Below are 20,341 nucleotides of genomic sequence, written 5' to 3'. Positions count from 1 at the left end.
AATGTATTTCTTCTACGATATGACGAGTCCACGCCCCACCCTGTCATTTTTTAGACAGGTTTAGATTATATTATTTTTTATAAACTAAAGTCACCTCTGCACCTTTGGCTATTCCTTTCTCTTCCTAACTTCGGTCGAATAACTGGAGGTGGAGGGAAGGGAGGAGCTATATATACAGCTCTGCTGTGGTGCTCTTTGCCACTTCCTGTTAGCAGGAGGATAAATCCCACAAGTAAGGATGAAATCCGTGGACTCGTCATATCGTAGAAGAAATAAATTTATCAGGTAAGCATAAATTTCCTTTTCTATTCTCAGACCAGCTATTTCTATTGCTGATGTGACTGCTGCTTCTACCTACTGGTAGTCTAGTCTTTCAGAGCTCTTTTCTGATGACCATTTTAGTGTAAATATATTGGGTTTGCTTCAGAGTGCAATTCTTTTATTTGTGATGCTGTGTTTGATATCATGAAGATTAATGTCAAAAGCATTTATTTAGCAATTATTGCCAACTGGGCCTTGTGGCTTAAATCCTGGTCTGATGATATGGTGTCTAAAGCTAGATTGTCTCTTTCCTTTCAGGGAAGTAAGTTGTTTGCCTCTGATTTAGATTCTATTATTTCTACTATCACTGGAGGTAAAGGAGCTTTTCTACCTCAAGACAGGAAGTCTAAAGAAAAATCCAAAGCTTTTAATCATTTTTGTTCCTTTTGTCAGAATAAGTAACAGAAAACTGATGACTATTCAAAAGCAAGGTTCCTCTGGTTCATACAAAACGAGGAAAAAGGAAAGCTGAGTCTTGAAGTAAGTTAACAGAGTTTATTAGGAGCCGGCTTCCATAAGACACAGGGTAAGCTCCTATCTAACGCGTTTCGCGCATGGGCACATGCGCTTCATCAGAGATATTAGTCTCTGCTGGTCAGGATCCTTATGAAGGTGGAAGGGGCCAATCAGAGGGTGTGTGGTGTTAACCATTTAGGTGTGTGAAAGACAGTTGTAAGATTGGATTGTAAAAAGCATCACACTCATTTGTTAAATGGGTCCTGAGCAGCAAGAGACATACAAGGACAGATAACTTCTATAGCAATTGCCAATACATAACACTTATTTACAGAAAATGTGTTAGTTGTAGGCCAAAAAGTTAATGTGTTCACTTAATGCATTTAAGTTGATTGTTGGTATATATATTTGTAGGTAGTAGGTAGAAAATTGCAATCGAGCAATTAAGTAAACACATAGTTAAGTTTTTCTACTTATGCTAGAATTAGACCTAAATGGTCCACATTCAAGGTAATTAAGAACATGTGGCCAACAATAAAACAAAAGCAACATACAATACATAGTTATTGGTTGAAATGATTAATAACATTCAGAGATAATGTAAAACAAGCATTGTAGGGGCTCTAGAGTATATATCTCTATATATGACTCCTAAACTAGTGTTAGACTTTTTTTTTTTTTATTATTTAGTGTTTAGTGTGTATCTCATAACTTTATTTTAAAATTTCATGAGAGACAGTATGGTTGTCATTATTTTTTAATGAGGGAGATACACTCAAAGTATTTTACTAAGTGAGGAATATTTTAGAGATAAATGCTGGAGTGTATTATCTAAATTGTCAGCAGCTAGAATAGAGGTGACAATGCAAGATGGTAGATTATAACCAATAAATTGATTAGGTTAAAAACATTTTCTTATTAGGTAATTGGAGAAAACTATAGTTATAGGAGGGAGGGTTGGAGCAACCCCTGGGGGCGATCTGGGAAGATTCATTCATTGGCTGTAAGATCATGGTATATTCTGTCAGATTCTTGCCTAACACATTGTATGGATAAGTGGGCTAGAGTATTATGAGAAAAATGGGGGGGAAATAAAAAATGGTTTTGTGGATCACATTGCAAGTTGATCTAATGGATAGTGCTATTGTAGCTGAAGAAGAAGAATGGGGAAACACTATAACTGAAAATCTATGGACAAAGAGTTATAGCATGTTGTTTTATCCGTATCAGATAAAGGTCCGGTCAACAAGGAACAATTAGTATAAAAACTAAATTTAGCATGTGTATACCAGGAGAGCCAGGACTAAAAAGATAGGGAAAAAACACCATGCTAAGGAGTTTTTTTTATTATTATTATTATTATTTATTTAATTAATTTAAAGGTGGTTAGCTTTATGTTTATTATCTTGTTGTGTATAGTTTTATTTTATTATTTATATGTTATGTATAGTTTTATTTTATTGTTTGTATATTTTGGGGAGTAGAGTACTGGAGAAGGATAGGTGTACCTTAGTTACTCTATGAATAGATTAACATCATATCTCTTATTCATGCCTTGTGGTACTCTAGTTTGTAGCGTGAATATCCAGTATACTTCTCTTTTGGATAGTGTCTTGTTCCTATCTCCCCCTAGTGGATTGTTTGTTATTTGTTCTATAGCCTTGAATGAAAAATGAGTAAGTGTGTGTTCATGTGTGTGAAAGTGTTTGGCCACTGGTGTCCTAGGGAGTTCCTCTTCTATTGATCTTTTAGTGGACGTGTCGTTATGCCTATGTATTGTTGTTGGCAATGCGTACACGTAATTAGATATATAATGTAGGTGGATGTGCAATCCATTCTGGTGGTTATGGGGTATGATTTGTTGGTTTGTGAAGAAGTAAAAGTGAAACTTTTGTCAGTATATTTGCAGCTTTTACACGGTACATGACCACATTTGTAGTTCCCTTTAGTGGGGGTTAGCCAATTGGTAATAGGTAGGATTTTGTTGTGGAATTTTTGTGTGATCTTATCTTGTATAGCTGGTGCTTTTTTGGCTACAAATCTTATGTGTTTTTGTAGTTTGTTTCTCAAGATGATGTCACTATTAAGAACTGGTAAATATTTTTTTATGATTTTTGTAATAGTATAAAACTGGTTGCTGTATTTGGTTACAAAACATATGTCTTCCTTAGGTGTGAGTTTTTTTTTATCGCTGATGAATGTTCTTTTTACTGCTTTATTGTCTAGAAGTGTAGTCCTATCCATCCTTGCTACTTGGGATTTGATTTTAAGAAGAACACTCCTTTTATAGCCTATGGCTATTAGTCTATGAGTGAGTTTCTCTGCTTGTTTAATGTACAGGTGAAGGGAACTGCAGTTTCTCCGCAATCTTAGATATTGGCCCTTAGGAATGCCTTTTTGCATATGTGGAGCATGGCAAGAGTCTGCTCTAAGAATGGTATTTCTTGATAAAGGTTTTCTGAAGGTGCTAGTTGTTATTTTGCCTTTGCTATTATGTTCTAGTGTAAGATCCATAAAGTTAATCATATGGTCATTGTTTTGATACGTGAATGTCAGATTTAGTGTGTTGTTGATAAAGAAATTGATGATCTCCTGAATAGTTAGTTCAGTATTTTTCTTGTAGATAAGGATGAGATCATCAATGAATCTACCATACACCACTACTTTGTCGTCGAGGGCCAATCCACCCCCAAAAAGATAAAGGTGTTCAAAGTACCCCATATACAGGTTCGCATATGCGGGGGCAAACTTGGCCCCCATGGCCGTACCACATTTTTGGAGGTAGTAGTGGCCCTCGAAGACAAAGTAGTTGTGTGTTAGAAGAAATCTTGTGAGTTGTTCTAGAAATATGATAAATTCTTCTGGATAGCTGGTGTGTCTTTTTAGCATATATGTGAGAGCTTTGAGGCCTTTCTCATGGGGAATGCTCGAATAAAGAGCTGATACATCAATGGTAAGCCATGTGTCATTTTCCTGCCATGTGATTGATTGGATTTGCTGTATGAGATGTGTGCTGTCACGTATGTACCCTGGTAGGGACTTAACAATGGGTTGTAGCACATTGTCTAGCCAATTCCCTATCCTTTCGCATAGTGAACCTCTGCTGGCCAAAATGGGCCTGCCTGGTGTATTAATGAGGGTTTTGTGTATCTTTGGTACTATGCGACTATACTATGGTTCAGTCTGGAGACCTAATTTTAACTGGAACTAGTGAAAGCATCGTAAGAAATCCGTCCCTACTTCTAAAACTGCATAAAGGTGCGGCCCCGGCCCAAAACATTCTTGTAGGGGGCAGATTAAGCCTCTTTCAGGAGGCTTGGTTTCAGTCTGTTTGTTTCCAATGTTGTCTCTCAGGGATATCAAATTGGTTTCAGAACAAGACATCACAGAGGAAAAGAAATTCTGTCCAATATTCCAAAAAATCCTGTAAAAGCTCAAGCTTTCTTCAAGCTATCTCAGATCTGGAAGATATGGAAGTGATTGTTCCAGTTTCTTTGCAGGAACAGGGGGTGGGATTTTATTCAAATATCTTCATTGTTCCAAAGAAGGAAGGCACTTTCAGACCAGTTCTGGATCTAAAAACTCTGAATAATTCCATGTTTCAGAATGGAAACTATCAGGACTGCTTTTTGTTCAGCAAGTTTAGTTTATGTTCACAATATATTTTAAAGGATGCTGTTCCAATTCACAGAGAACATTACCAGTTTCTGAGGTTTGATTTTTCTGGACAAGCTTTTTCAGTTTGTTGCTTTTCAATTTGGTCTGGCTATAGCTCCAAGAATATTTACCAAGGTTCTTGGTGGCATTTTGTCTATAATCAGAGCTCAGGGTATTGTAGTATTACCTTACTTGGACAATCTTGGTTCAAGCTCCATCTTTTTCTTTAGCAAAATTTCACACCAACCATTCCTTGCTGTTTCTTCAAAAGCATGATTGGAAGATCAACTTTCCAAAGAGTTCTTTGATGCCTCAGACAAAGCCAAAACATTTTCACTTCCTTTTGCGTTGTGCATCATACTTTTGGTTATATTACCCCACTTCCTTTATGCTCCTTGCTCTCTATATATTCTAGAGGGCTATGCTGTTTTCTTTTCTGTCTATTTAGCATATGTATTTTTTCCCATTCCTAAAACTGCTATATGAGGAAATTGGATATTTTGTTTAAATGTTATTTTTTCTTTTACGTTTTGCTAGAGGTCTCAGTCTGATCTCAGAAGCTACTGTAGGAACCATGCTGCCTGAACACAGTTCTACCAAAGCTATGTGTATCTGTTGTAAGCAAGCTGAGATTATATCTCCAGCTATATTATGTAACAGTTGTCATGATACAGCGTCTGTTGTTCCCTCAACATCTAATGTACATGATATCCCTGTTTGATATGAAAATTATATTGCTGATGCAATACAGAAGGATATGTCTGATATTCCACATTCTAATAAACGTAAAAGGTCTTTTAAAACTTCTCATAAATCTGATGAAATTTGTAATTTCCGACCCCATACAGATGTAGGGTCTTCCAGAAATAGATCTAATGGCTTCCCATCTAAACAGGAAACTTCCCAGATACCTTTCCAGGTCCAGGGATCCTGAGGCAGTTCCTTGGTCTTACCAGCTTGCTTATATTTTTCTGCCTCTAGTTCTTCTTCCAAGATCATAATGGAACAATCACATGTGTTTACGATAGCACCAGCATGGCCTCGCAGGTTTTGGTATGCAGATCTTGTCCGGATATCCAATTTTTAACCTTGGCCACTTCCTTCCATCAGGATCTCAAATCTCAAATTGAACGCTTAGTGCTTAGTCATAGAAGTTTCTCTGACTCAGTGATTAATACTATGTTGCAGGCTTGTATGTCTGCTTCAAGGAAAATGTATTATCAGTTTAAAAAAAAACTATATTTCATGATGTTCTTCTCATAAATTCTCTTGGCATTCTTTTAGAATTCCTAGAATTTTACAGTTTCTTCAGGATGGTTTGGATAGTGTTTGTCTGCAATTGCTTTTGAAGGGATAAATCTCTGCTCTTTCTGTTTTATTTCATAGAAAGATTGCTAAACTTCCTGATATTCACAGATTTGTTCAGACTTCTGTCCGTATCAAGCCTGTTATTAAATCTATTTCTCCTCCTTGGTGTCTTAATTTAGTTTTCAAGGTTTTGCAGGCTCCTCCTTTTGAACCTATGCATTTCTTTGGATATTAAACTACTTTTTTGGAAAGTATTGTTCCTTTTGGCTATCTCTTCTGCTAGAAGAGTTTCTGAATTGTCTGCTCTCTCTTGTGAATCTCCTTTTCTGATTTTCCATCAGGATAAAGCTGTTTCTTTCATGTAATTAGCAAGAGTCCATGAGCTAGTGACGTATGGGATATAAATTCCTACCAGGAGGGGCAAAGTTTCCCAAACCTCAAAATGCCTACAAATACACCCCTCACCACACCCACAATTCAGTTTTACAAACTTTGCCTCCCGTGGAGGTGGTGAAGTAAGTTTGTGCTAGATTCCAGGTTGATATGCGCTTCGCAGCAGGCTGGAGCCCGGTTTTCCTCTCAGTGTGCAGTGAATGTCAGAGGGATGTGAAGAGAGTATTGCCTATTTGAATACAATGGTCTCCTTCTACGGGATCTATCATAGGTTCTCTGTTATCGGTCATAGAGATTCATCTCTTACCTCCCTTTTCAGATCGACGATATACTCTTATGTACCATTACCTCTACTGATTCTCGTTTCAGTACTGGTTTGGCTATCTACTATATGTAGATGAGTGTCCTGGGGTAAGTAAGTCTTATTTTTTGTGACACTCTAAGCTATGGTTGGGCACTTTATTTATAAAGTTCTAAATATATGTCTTTAAACTTATATTTGCCATGATTCAGGATGATCAATATTCCTTATTTCAGACAGTCAGTTTCATTATTTGGGATAATGCATATGAATAATCATTTTTTCTTACCTTAAAAATTGTTTCTATTGACTTTTTTCCCTGTGGGCTGTTAGGCTCGCGGGGGCTGAAAATGCTTCAATTTATTGCGTCATTCTTGGCGCGGACTTTTTTGGTGCAAAAAATTCTGTTTGTCATTTCCGGCGTCAAACTTGACACCGGAAGTTGTTCGTGTTTGCGTCATTTTTTTGACGTTTTGCGCCAAAAATGTCGGCGTCACCGGATGTGGCGTCATTCTTGGCGCCAAAAAGTTTTTTAGGCGCCAATAATGTGGGCGTCTTTTTTGGCGCTAAAAAATGTGGGCGTCATTCTTGTCTCCACCTTTTTTTCACATTATTTCAGTCTCATTCTTCATTGCTTCAGGTTGCTAGAGGCTTGTTCATTGGCATTTTTTTCCCATTCCTGAAACTGTCATTTAAGGAATTTGATAAATTTTGCTTTATATGTTGTTTTTTCTTTTACATATTGCAAGATGTCTCACATTGACCCTGGATCAGAATCTACTTCTGGAAAGACGCTGCCTGATGCTGGTTCTACCAAAGTTAAGTGCATTTGTTGTAAACTTGTGGTAACTGTTCCTCCGGCTGTAGTTTGTGATGAATGTCATGATAAGCTTGCTAATGCAGATAGTATTTCCATTAGTAATATACCATTACCTGTTGCTGTTCCTTCAACATCTAATACTCAGGATGTTCCTGTTAATATAAAATAATTTGTTTCTAAATCTATTAGGAAGGCTATGTCTGTTATTCCTCCTTCCAGTAAACGTAAAAGGTCTTTTAAAACTTCTCATTTTTCAGATTAATTTTTAAATGACCGTCATCATTCTGATTTGTCTGTTTCTGATGAGGATATTTCTGGTTCAGAGGATTCTGTCTCAGATATTGACACTGATAAATCTTCATATTTATTTAAAATGGAATTTATTCGCTCTTTACTTAAAGAAGTTTTAATCGCATTAGAGATGGAGGATTCTAGTCCTCTTGATACTAAATCTACTAAGCGTTTAAATTCGTTTTTTAAACCTCCTATAGTTATTCTAGAAGTTTTTCCTGTCCCTGATGCTATTTCTGAAGTAATTTCTAGGGAATGGAATAATCTGGGTACTTCATTTACTCCTCAAAGGTTTAAGAAATTGTATCCTGTGCCATCTGACAGGTTAGAGTTTTGGGACAAAATCCCTAAAGTTGATGGGGCTATCTCTACTCTTGCTAAACGTACTACTATTCCTACAGCAGATAGTACTTCCTTTAAGGATCCTTTAGATAGGAAGATTGAATCCTTTCTAAGGAAGGCTTATTTATGTTCAGGTAATCTTCTTAGACCTACTATTTCTTTGGCTGATGTTGCTGCCGCTACCACTTTTTGGTTGGAGGCTTTAGCACAACAAGTATCAGACCATAATCCTCATAGCATTGTTAAACTTCTTCAACATGCTAATAACTTTATTTGTGATGCCATCTTTGATATCATTAGAGTTGATGTCAGGTATATGTCTTTAGCTATTTTAGCTAGAAGAGCTTTATGGCTTAAAACTTGGAATGCAGATATGTCTTCTAAGTCAACTTTGCTTTCTCTTTCTTTCCAAGGTAATAAATTATTTGGTTCCCAGTTGGATTCTATTATTTCAACTGTTACCGGGGGGAAAGGAACTTTTTTGCCTCAGGACAAAAAATCTAAAGGTAAATATAGGGCTGCTAATCGTTTTCGTTCCTTTCGTCAGAATAAGGAACAGAAGCCTGACCCTTCCCCTAAAGGGACGGTTTCTGTTTGGAAACCTTCTCCAATCTGGAATAAATCCAAGCCTTTTAGAAAGTCAAAACCAGCTCCCAAGTCCTCATGAAGGTGCGGCCCTCATTCCAGCACAGCTGGTAGGGGGCAGGTTACGATTTTTCAAAGACATTTGGATCAATTCGATTCACAGTCTTTGGATTCAGAGCATTGTTTCACAAGGGTACAGAATAGGTTTTAAGGTAAGGCCACCTGCAAAAAGATTTTTTCTCTCTCGCATTCCAATAAATCCAGTGAAGGCTCAGGCATTTCTGAAATTTGTTTCAGATCTCGAGTTGGCTGGGGTAATTGTGCCAGTTCCAGTTCTGGAACAGGGTCTGGGGTTTTACTCAAATCTATTCATTGTACCAAAGAAGGAGAATTCCTTCACACCAGTTCTGGATTTAAAGATATTGAATCGTTATGTAAGGATACCAACATTCAAAATGGTAACTATAAGGACTATTCTGCCTTTTGTTCAGCAAGGGCATTATATGTCCACAATAGATTTACAGGATGCATATCTTCATATTCCGATTCATCCAGATCACTTTCAGTTTCTGAGATTCTCTTTTCTAGACAAGCATTACCAGTTTGTGGCCCTTCCGTTTGGCCTAGCAACAGCTCCAAGGATCTTTTCAAAGGTTCTCGGTGCCCTTCTTTCTGTAATCAGAGAACAGGGTATTGCGGTATTTCCTTATTTGGACGATATCTTGGTACTTGCTCAGTCTTCATATTCTGCAGAATCTCATACGAATCAACTTGTGTCGTTTCTTCAAAGACATGGTTGGAGGATCAATTTACCGAAGAGTTCGTTGATTCCTCAGACAAAGGTAACCTTTCTTTCATGTAATTAACAAGAGTCCATGAGCTAGTGACGTATGGGATATACATTCCTACCAGGAGGGGCAAAGTTTCCCAAACCTTAAAATGCCTATAAATACACCCCTCACCACACCCACAAATCAGTTTTACAAACTTTGCCTCCAAGGGAGGTGGTGAAGTAAGTTTGTGCTAGATTCTACGTTGATATGCGCTCCGCAGCAAGTTGGAGCCCGGTTTTCCTCTCAGCGTGCAGTGAATGTCAGAGGGATGTGAAGAGAGTATTGCCTATTGAATGCAGTGATCTCCTTCTACGGGGTCTATTTCATAAGGTTCTCTGTTATCGGTCGTAGAGATTCATCTCTTACCTCCCTTTTCAGATCGACGATATACTCTTATATTTACCATTACCTCTACTGATTCTCGTTTCAGTACTGGTTTGGCTTTCTACAAACATGTAGATGAGTGTCCTGGGGTAAGTAAGTCTTATTTTCTGTGACACTCTAAGCTATGGTTGGGCACTTTATTTATAAAGTTCTAAATATATGTATTCAAACATTTATTTGCCTTGACTCAGAATGTTCAACTTTCCTTATTTTCAGACAGTCAGTTTCATATTTGGGATTATGCATTGAATTATCATATTTTTCTTACCTCAAAAATTTGACTTTTTTCCCTGTGGGCTGTTAGGCTCGCGGGGGCTGAAAATGCTTCATTTTATTGCGTCATTCTTGGCGCGGACTTTTTTGGCGCAAAAATTCTTTTCAATGTCACAACTGTGGCATACATCAATCATCAAGGAGGGACTCACAGTCCTCTGGCTATGAAAGAAGTATCTCGAATTTTGGTTTGGGGCGGAATCCAGCTCCTGTCTAATCTCTGCGGTTCATATCCCAGGTGTAGACAATTGGGAAGCGGATTATCTCAGTCGCCAAACGTTGCATCCGGGCGAATGGTCTCTTCACCCAGAGGTATTTCTTCAGATTGTTCAAATGTGGGGGCTCCCAGAGATAGATCTGATGGCCTCTCATCTAAACAAGAAACTTCCCAGGTATCTGTCCAGATCCCGGGATCCTCAGGCGGAGACAGTGGATGCATTATCACTTCCTTGGAAGTATCATCCTGCCTATATCTTTCCGCCTCTAGTTCTTCTTCCAAGAGTAATCTCCAAGATTCTGAGGGAATGCTCGTTTGTTCTGCTAATAGCTCCGGCATGGCCTCACAGGTTTTGGTATGCGGATCTTGTCCGGATGGCATCTTGCCAACCATGGACTCTTCCGTTAAGACCAGACCTTCTGTCGCAAGGTCCTTTTTTCCATCCGGATCTGAAATCCTTAAATTTAAAGGTATGGAGATTGAACGCTTGATTCTTGGTCAAAGAGGTTTCTCTGACTCCGTGATTAATACTATGTTACAGGCTCGTAAATCTGTATCTCGAGAGATATATTATAGAGTCTGGAAGACTTATATTTCTTGGTGTCTTTCTCATCATTTTTCTTGGCATTCTTTTAGAATACCGAGAATTTTACAGTTTCTTCAGGATGGTTTAGATAAGGGTTTGTCCGCAAGTTCTTTGAAAGGACAAATCTCCGCTCTTTCTGTTCTTTTTCACAGAAAGATTGCTATTCTTCCTGATATTCATTGTTTTGTACAAGCTTTGGTTCGTATAAAACCTGTCATTAAGTCAATTTCTCCTCCTTGGAGTTTGAATTTGGTTCTGGGAGCTCTTCAAGCTCCTCCGTTTGAACCTATGCATTCATTGGACATTAAATTACTTTCTTGGAAAGTTTTGTTCCTTTTGGCCATCTCTTCTGCTAGAAGAGTTTCTGAATTATCTGCTCTTTCTTGTGAGTCTCCTTTTCTGATTTTTCATCAGGATAAGGCGGTGTTGCGAACTTCTTTTGAATTTTTACCTAAAGTTGTGAATTCCAACAACATTAGTAGAGAAATTGTGGTTCCTTCATTATGTCCTAATCCTAAGAATTCTAAGGAGAAATCGTTGCATTCTTTGGATGTTGTTAGAGCTTTGAAATATTATGTTGAAGCTACGAAATCTTTCCGTAAGACTTCTAGTCTATTTGTTATCTTTTCCGGTTCTAGGAAAGGCCAGAAAGCTTCTGCCATTTCTTTGGCATCTTGGTTGAAATCTTTAATTCATCTTGCCTATGTTGAGTCGGGTAAAATTCCGCCTCAGAGAATTACAGCTCATTCTACTAGGTCAGTATCTACTTCCTGGGCGTTTAGGAATGAAGCTTCGGTTGACCAGATCTGCAAAGCAGCAACTTGGTCCTCTTTGCATACTTTTACTAAATTCTACCATTTTGATGTATTTTCTTCTTCTGAAGCAGTTTTTGGTAGAAAAGTTCTTCAGGCAGCGGTTTCAGTTTGAATCTTCTGCTTATGTTTTTCGTTAAACTTTATTTTGGGTGTGGATTATTTTCAGCAGGATTGGCTGTCTTTATTTTATCCCTCCCTCTCTAGTGACTCTTGTGTGGAAAGATCCACATCTTGGGTAGTCATTATCCCATACGTCACTAGCTCATGGACTCTTGTTAATTACATGAAAGAAAACATAATTTATGTAAGAACTTACCTGATAAATTCATTTCTTTCATATTAACAAGAGTCCATGAGGCCCACCCTTTTTTGTGGTGGTTATGATTTTTTTTGTATAAAGCACAATTATTCCAATTCCTTATTTTATATGCTTCGCACTTTTTTTCTTATCACCCCACTTCTTGGCTATTCGTTAAACTGATTTGTGGGTGTGGTGAGGGGTGTATTTATAGGCATTTTAAGGTTTGGGAAACTTTGCCCCTCCTGGTAGGAATGTATATCCCATACGTCACTAGCTCATGGACTCTTGTTAATATGAAAGAAATGAATTTATCAGGTAAGTTCTTACATAAATTATGTTTTTTGGGTTTTCAAATAGATTCAGTGTCCATGACCTTGTCTCTAACAGAAAAGAAACGTCTGAAATTGGTTTCAGCCTGTCGAAACCTTCAGTCTCAATCATTCCCTTCGGTAGCTTTATGCATGGAAATTCTAGGTCTCATGACTGCTGCATCGGACGCGATCCCCTTTGCTCGTTTTCACATGCGAGCTCTTCAGCTTTGTATGCTGAACCAATGGTGCAGGGATTTTACAAAGATATCACAATTAATATCCTTAAATCCCAATGTACGACACTCTCTGACGTGGTGGATAGATCACCATCGTTTAGTTCAAGGGGCTTCTTTTGTTCGTCCAACCTGGACTGTGATCTCAACAGATGCGAGTCTGTCAGGTTGGGGAGCTGTATGGGGATCTCTGACAGCGCAGGGGGTTTGGGAATCTCAGGAGGCGAGATTACCAATCAACATTTTGGAACTCTGTGCGATTTTCAGAGCTCTTCAGTTCTGGCCTCTTCTGAAGAGAGAATTGTTTATTTGTTTTCAGACAGACAATGTCACAACCGTGGCATATGTCAATCATCAGGGTGGGACTCACAGTCCTCAGGCTATGAAAGAAGTATCTCGGATACTTGTATGGGCGGAATCCAGCTCCTGTCTAATCTCTGCGGTTCACATCGCAGGTGTAGACAATTGGGAAGTGGATTATCTCAGTCGCCAGACGTTACATCCGGGCGAATGGTCCCTTCACCTAGAGGTATTTCTTCAGATTGTTCAAATCTGGGGACTTCCAGAAATAGATCTGATGGCCTCTCATCTAAACAAGAAACTTCCCAGGTATCTGTCCAGATCCAGGGATCCTCAGGCGGAGGCAGTGGACGCGTTGTCGCTTCCTTGGAATTATCATCCTGCCTATATCTTTCCGCCTCTAGTTCTTCTTCCAAAAGTGATTTCCAAAATTCTAATGGAACATTCGTTTGTACTGCTGGTGGCTCCAGCATGGCCTCACAGGTTTTGGTATGCGGATCTCATTCGGATGGCCAGTTGCCAACCTTGGACTCTTCCGTTAAGACCAGACCTTCTATCTCAAGGCCCTTTTTTCCATCAGGATCTCAAATCATTAAATTTGAAGGTATGGAAATTGAACGCTTGATTCTTAGTCATAGAGGTTTCTCTGACTCAGTAATTAATACTATGTTACAGGCTCGTAAATCTGTGTCTAGAAGGATTTATTATAGAGTCTGGAAGACTTACATTTCTTGGTGTTCTTCTCATAAATTCTCCTGCCATTCTTTTAGAATTCCTAGAATTTTACAGTTTCTTCAGGATGGTTTGGACAAAGGTTTGTCTGCAAGTTCCTTGAAAGGACAAATCTCTGCTCTTTCTGTTCTTTTTCACAGAAAGATTGCTAATCTTCCTGATATTCATTGTTTTGTACAGGCTTTGGTTCGTATCAAGCCTGTCATTAAGTCAATCTCTCCTCCTTGGAGTCTTAATTTGGTTCTGAGGGCTTTACAAGCCCCTCCGTTTGAACCTATGCATTCCTCTGGACATTAAATTACTTTCTTGGAAAGTTCTGTTCCTTTGGCTATCTCTTCTGCTAGAAGAGTTTCTGAGTTATCTGCTCTTTCTTGTGAATCTCCTTTTCTGATTTTTCATCAGGATAAGGCAGTGTTGCGGACTTCTTTTAAATTTTTACCTAAGGTTGTGAATTCTAACAACATTAGTAGAGAAATTATTGTTCCTTCTTTGTGTCCTAATCCTACGAATTCAAAGGAGAAATCTTTACATTCTTTGGATGTAGTAAGAGCTTTGAAATATTATGTTGAAGCTGCTAAAGATTTTAGAAAGACTTCTAGTCTATTTGTTATCTTTTCTGGGTCCAGAAAAGGTCAGAAGGCCTCCGCCATTTCTTTGGCGTCTTGGTTAAAGTCTTTGATTCATCATGCTTATGTAGAGTCGGGTAATTCCCCGCCTCAAAGAATTACGGCTCATTCTACTAGGTCAGTTTCTACTTCCTGGGCGTTTAGGAATGAAGCTTCTGATGATCAGATTTGCAAAGCAGCAACTTGGTCCTTCTTTGCATACTTTTACCTAAATTCTACCATTTTGATGTGTTTTCTTCTTCTGAAGCAGTTTTTGGTAGAAAAGTACTTCAGGCAGCTGTTTCAGTTTGATTTCTTCTGCTTATAATTTCAGTTTTTTCATTATTGAGATTAAAACTTTTGTTTTGGGTTGTGGATTATTATTTTTCAGCGGAATTGGCTGTCTTTATTTTATCCCTCCCTCTCTAGTGACTCTTGCGTGGAAATTCCACATCTTGGGTATTTGTTATCCATACGTCACTAGCTCATGGACTCTTGCTAATTACATGAAAGAAAACATAATTTATGTAAGAACTTACCTGATAAATTCATTTCTTTCATATTTGCAAGAGTCCATGAGGCCCACCCTTTTTTGTGGTGGTTATGATTTTTTTGTATAAAGCACAATTATTCCAATTCCTTATTTTGATGCTTTCGCTCCTTTCTTATCACCCCCACTTCTTGGCTATTCGTTAAACCTGAATTGTGGGTGTGGTGAGGGGTGTATTTGTAGGCATTTTGAGGTTTGGGAAACTTTGCCCCTCCTGGTAGGAATTTATATCCCATACGTCACTAGCTCATGGACTCTTGCTAATATGAAAGAAATTAATTTATCAGGTAAGTTCTTACATAAATTATGTTTTTGCGGACTTCGTTTTAATTTCTTCCTAAGGTTGTGAATTCTAATAACATTAGTAGGGAAATTGTTGTTCCTTCCTTGTGTCCGAATCCTAAGAATTCTCTTGAGAAAATCTTACACTTTTTGGATGTGGTAAGAGCTTTGAAATACTATGTTTAGGCCACTAAAGATTTCAGGAAGACTTCTAGTCTATTTGTTGCTTTTTTTGGTTCTAGGAAAGGTCAGAAAGCCTCTGCCATTTCTTTGACATTTTGGTTAAAGCTTTTGATTCACAAGGCTTACTTGGTGGCGGGGCAGTTTCCGCCTTAGAGAATTACGGCTCATTCAACTAGATTAGTGGCCACTTCTTGGGCTTCTAAGAATGACGCTTCAGTTGATCAGATTTCCAAAGCAGCAACTTGGTCTTTTTTGCACACATTTACTACATTTTACCATTTCAATGTATTTGCTTCTTCTAAAGCAGTCTTTGGTAGAAAAGGTCTTCAGGCAGCTGTCTCAGTTTGATTCTTCTGCTTATATTTTACGTTTTTTTTTCTTAAATTTATAAGAAAACCATATTTTTTTGTTTGGATTTATTTCTCAGTGGACATAGCTGTTTTTATTTTATCCCTCTCTAGATTCTCTTGGGTATTTTAACCCATACGTCACTAGCTCATGGACTCTTGCCATTTACATGAAAGAAAACATAATATATGTAAGAACTTACCTGATAAATTCATTTCTTTCATAATGGCAAGAGTCCATGAGGCCCCACCCTGTTTTTGGTGGTTATATTTTTTTTTGTATACAAATATTATTTTCCTAGTTCCTCTTTTTTTTGTATGCTTTTTACTCCTTTTTACACCTCATGTATAAATCATGTTTTTTTCCTGGTATTCTTTTCAGGATTCCTAGGATTCTTTCAGTGCAGGATGGCCTAAATAAAGGTATATCTGCTAGTTCTCTAAAAGGGCAGATTTCAGCTCTTTCAGTTTTTTTCCACAGAAAGATTGCTATTCTTCCGGATGTTTATTGCTTTGTTTAGGCTTTGATTCGTATTAAACCCGTTATGAAGCCTATTTCTCCTCCTTGGTATCTTTACCTAGTGTTAAGAATTTTGCAGGCTCCTCCTTTTGAACCTATGCAAATGGACGATAAATTACTTTCTTTAAAGTGTTATTTCTTATGGTTATATCTTCTGCTAGAAGAGTTTCTGATTTGTATGCTCTTTTTGTAAACACCCTTATTTGATTTTTCATCAGGATAAGGCTGTTTTATGGACATTACATTTTTTTACCTAAGGTTGTTTCTTCAGATAACTTTTGCATAGTGATTGTTATTTCATTGTGTCCTAATACGAAGAATGCTTCTGAAAGATCTTTGCATTCTCTCGATGTTGTTAGGGCATTTAAATATTATGTTGATGCTACTAAGGATTTTAGACAAACTTCTAGTTTGTTCTTTTTTCTGGGTTTAGGAAAGGTCAGAAGGCCTCTGCTATCTCTTTAGCCTGTTGGTTAAAACTTTTCATTCACAGAGCTTATTTGGAGGCAGATCAGTCACCACACCAGATTACTGCTCAGTCCTACTAGGTCAGTTGCCACTTCTTTAAGATTTGAGGCTTCAGTTGATCAAATTTGCAAGGAGCTACTTGATCTTTGCATACGTTTGCTAAATTCTACCATTATAGATGTTTTCGCTTCTTCTAAAGCAGCCTTGGTAGAATGTTCTTCAGGCAGTTGTGTCAGTTTGATGGTTATGCCTGTACTTAAGTGTAGTTTAAAAAAAAAAAATATAATCATTTTTTGGGGTTATGGATTTTTTTTTCTTAGTGAATATGTTTTTAAAATCCCTCCATTTAATGTTAATGCTCGTGGACTACACAGCTTGGGTATTAGTTCCCATGAGTAATGGATTGTGGTCTCTCTCCACCTGTATGAAAGAAACATAATTTCCCGCTTACTTGATAAATTCATTTCTTTATGGTGGTGAGACTCTACGAGACCCGACCCTTTTGTTTTGGGGGGTTAGATTTATCTTCAGCACATCTTTATTCCTTTTCTCCATTTATGGCTCCTTAATTCCTTTTTCTTACCCCTCACTTGCTTGGCTATACTTTAGACTAAGGTTATGTGTGAGGTAGGAGGGGTTTTTATAGAGCTCTCGAATTTGGGAATCTTTGCCCTCCTCCTAGTGGTAGAGAAGAGTAATTTCCATTAGTAATGTATAGTTGGTTTTCACCACCATGAATAAATTAATTTATCAGGCAATCATAACTTATTATTTTTTGTAGTAATATGCACTTTTTTTACTTATATTTTCTAGGTTCCCCATATGATCTTAATGACGTTTGTTCAGGATGATTGCTGTTCCTATAAATATTCTATGGTGTTATTTTTATATTTAATTTTAATTATTAATATGAATTACATTATGATATAATAAAAATTCATAGATATTTGTCGTTTTGTTTTTCTCCTGAAGATTTGATTATAAGTGCTTTCATTATAACATTATGACATGGAAAATGTCAACAGAGTTTTTCTATAGTTTAGGGAGTTATAGCAACTGAACTGATCACTACTGGCTGTGTAAAGTGTATATATGGTTTAGCCAAGAATCAATACTGTTAAATTATGCAAACAATTTAGATTTAAGTTATTAGATTTAAGTTGTAAAAAAAAAAAAAAAAATCAACTTTAACCCCTTAATGACCGCAGCACTTTTCCATTTTCTGTCCGTTTGGGACCAAGGCTATTTTTACATTTTTGCGGTGTTTGTGTTTAGCTGTAATTTTTCCTCTTACTCATTTACTGTTCCCCACACATATTATATACCGTTTTTCTCGCCATTAATGGACTTTCTAAAGATACCATTATTTTCATCATATTCTTATAATTTACTATAAAAAAATTATAAAATATGAGGAAAAATTGAAAAAAAATACACTTTTTTCTAACTTTGACCCCCAAAATCTGTTACACATCTACAACCACCAAAAAACACCCATGCTAAATAGTTTCTAAAATTTTGTCCTGAGTTTAGAAATACCCAATGTTTACATGTTCTTTGCTTTTTTTGCAAGTTATAGGGCCATAAATACAAATAGCACTTTGCTATTTCCAAACCATTTTTTTTTTCAAAATTAGCGCTAGTTACATTAGAACACTAATATCTTTCAGGAATCTCTGAATATCCATTGACATGTATATATTATTTTTTAGTAGACATCCCAAAGTATTGATCTAGGCCAATTTTGGTATATTTCATGCCACCATTTCACCGCCAAATGCGATCAAATAAAAAAAATTGTTTCACTTTTTCACAAATTTTTTCACAAACTTTAGGATTCTCACTGAAATTATTTACAAACAGCTTATGCAATTATGGCACAAATGGTTGTAAATTCTTCTCCTGGGATCCCCTTTGTTCAGAAATAGCAGACTTATCTGGCTTTGGTGTTGCTTTTTGGTAATTAGAATGCCACTAAATGCCACTGCGCACCACACGTGTATTATGCCCAGCAGTGAAGGGGTTAATTAGGGAGCATGTAGGGAGCTTTTTGGGGTAATTTTAGCTTTAGTGTAGTGTAGTAGACAACCCCAAGTATTGATCTAGGCCCATTTTGGTATATTTCATGCCACCATTTCACCGCCAAATGCGATCAAATTAAAAAAAACGTTAAATTTTTCACAATTTTAGGTTTCTCACTGAAATCATTTACAAACAGCTTGTGCAATTATGGCACAAATGGTTGTAAATGCTTCTCTGGGATCCCCTTTGTTCAGAAATAGCAGACATATATGGCTTTGGCGTTGCTTTTTGGTATTTAGAAGGCCGCTAAATGCCGCTGCGCATCACACGTGTATTATGGCGAGCAGTGAAGGGGTTAATTAAGTAGCTTATAGGGAGCTTGCAGGGTTAATATCACATTTAGTGTAGAGCTCAGCCTCCCACCTGAAACATCAGACCCCCTGATCCCTCCCAAACAGCTCTCTTCCCTCCCCCACCCCACAATTGTCCCCGCCATCTTAAGTACTGGCAGAAAGTCTGCCAGTACTAAAATAAAAGCTATAATTGTTGTTTTTGTGTGTTTTTAAAAAGCATATTTACATATGCTGCTGTGTACTATCCCCCCCTTAGCCCCCAACCTCACTGATCCCCCCCAAACAGCTCTATAACCCTCCCACTCTAACTTAATATGCGCCATCTTGGGTACTGGCAGGCTGTCTATGGGTTTTTTTTTTATTTTTATTAAAATTTTCTGTAGTGTAGCTTCCCCCCACACAAAACCAACCCCCCACCCCTCCACGATCTATTTTTGTGCTTTTACACAAACAAGATTTGGCCCTTTTTCCTAGCAATATTTTCCGTAGTTGTAGCGGTTCCCACCCGCTCCCCGCCCCGTGCACGCGCCCACCCGCCAACCTCCGTGCACGGTGCGCGCTCCTGCGCGCCCCCTAACGGCCCCCCGCCTCCGATCCCGCCCCCCCCCTTGATGTCAGAAGATACACCGATGGCCGCCCCCACCCGCCTCCCAAGTCGGCTCCCACCCACCAACGATACCGGCCATCGATGTCCGGTGCAGGGGAGGGCACAGAGTGGCTCTCTCTGCATCGGATGGCCATGTAAAGTTATTGCAGGATGCCTCCATATCGAGGCATCACTGCAATAACCGGAAAGCAGCTGGAAGCGAGCAGGATCGCTTCCAGCTGCTTTCCACACCTAGGACGTGCAGGGTACGTCCTCAGGCGTTAACTGCCTTTTTTTTTGAGGACGTACCCTGCACGTCCCTCGGTCATTAAGGGGTTAAAGCTTCTCAAAAGCTTAATTTATAAAATGTATTATACAGAAATGTGTTCCTTGCAGATATTTTGTAAAAAATCTTCAGTGGCTATGCAAATACATGCTGATTCTGATTATTTTTTAGTAGGTCTCTGGATGTTTAATTTATTCTCAATTTTTTTCACTTTAGGCCGAAGGGATCTTGATTGTGGACTGGTGAATGTCAACATTACTACTAGTGGTGCTGAAATTGGTGGAGCTTTTGGTATGCATCCTTTTTTAACATATTTATTGTGGATCCCAAATATTGGTAAAGCGCATTAATGTTGGCTCACTATTTTATTATGAAGGTACTATTTTATAGAGTTAGCTGGCATATTCTCCCTATCCTTATATTCCCATACAGTCACTTTCTGTAGGACACAGGTTAAGGTTCATGCAAGTAGCAGGACTATTAGAGGCTGTTTTGAATCATATAATAATACAGCAGTAGTTAGCTCTCAATTAAACATTCTTGAAATTTATATAAATGGGCAAATATCAATATTTTCGTTTTCAACCATTTACATTCCTTGTCTTCAAAAATAATTGCAAGCAGATTTCTTATTAAGTTGTTCATACAGTGGAATAGGTTATTTCAATGGTGATGAGCCT

General features: G+C 37.9%; 1 protein-coding gene across 1 annotated transcript in view; it reads left to right on the top strand.

The window, feature by feature from the left end:
* Positions 1-20,341, top strand: part of LOC128648765 (alpha-aminoadipic semialdehyde dehydrogenase-like) — a 283,737-nt gene that overhangs the window by 204,425 nt on the left and 58,971 nt on the right. The window contains 2 exon segments of the mRNA XM_053701624.1: positions 19,878-19,890; positions 19,892-19,952. Coding sequence (XP_053557599.1) covers positions 19,878-19,890; positions 19,892-19,952 — 74 coding nt within the window.

This window comes from Bombina bombina, chromosome 2 (assembly GCF_027579735.1).
Source record: "Bombina bombina isolate aBomBom1 chromosome 2, aBomBom1.pri, whole genome shotgun sequence".
Lineage (NCBI taxonomy): Eukaryota > Metazoa > Chordata > Amphibia > Anura > Bombinatoridae > Bombina > Bombina bombina.
This window is presented reverse-complemented; position numbering and strand designations above follow the sequence as displayed.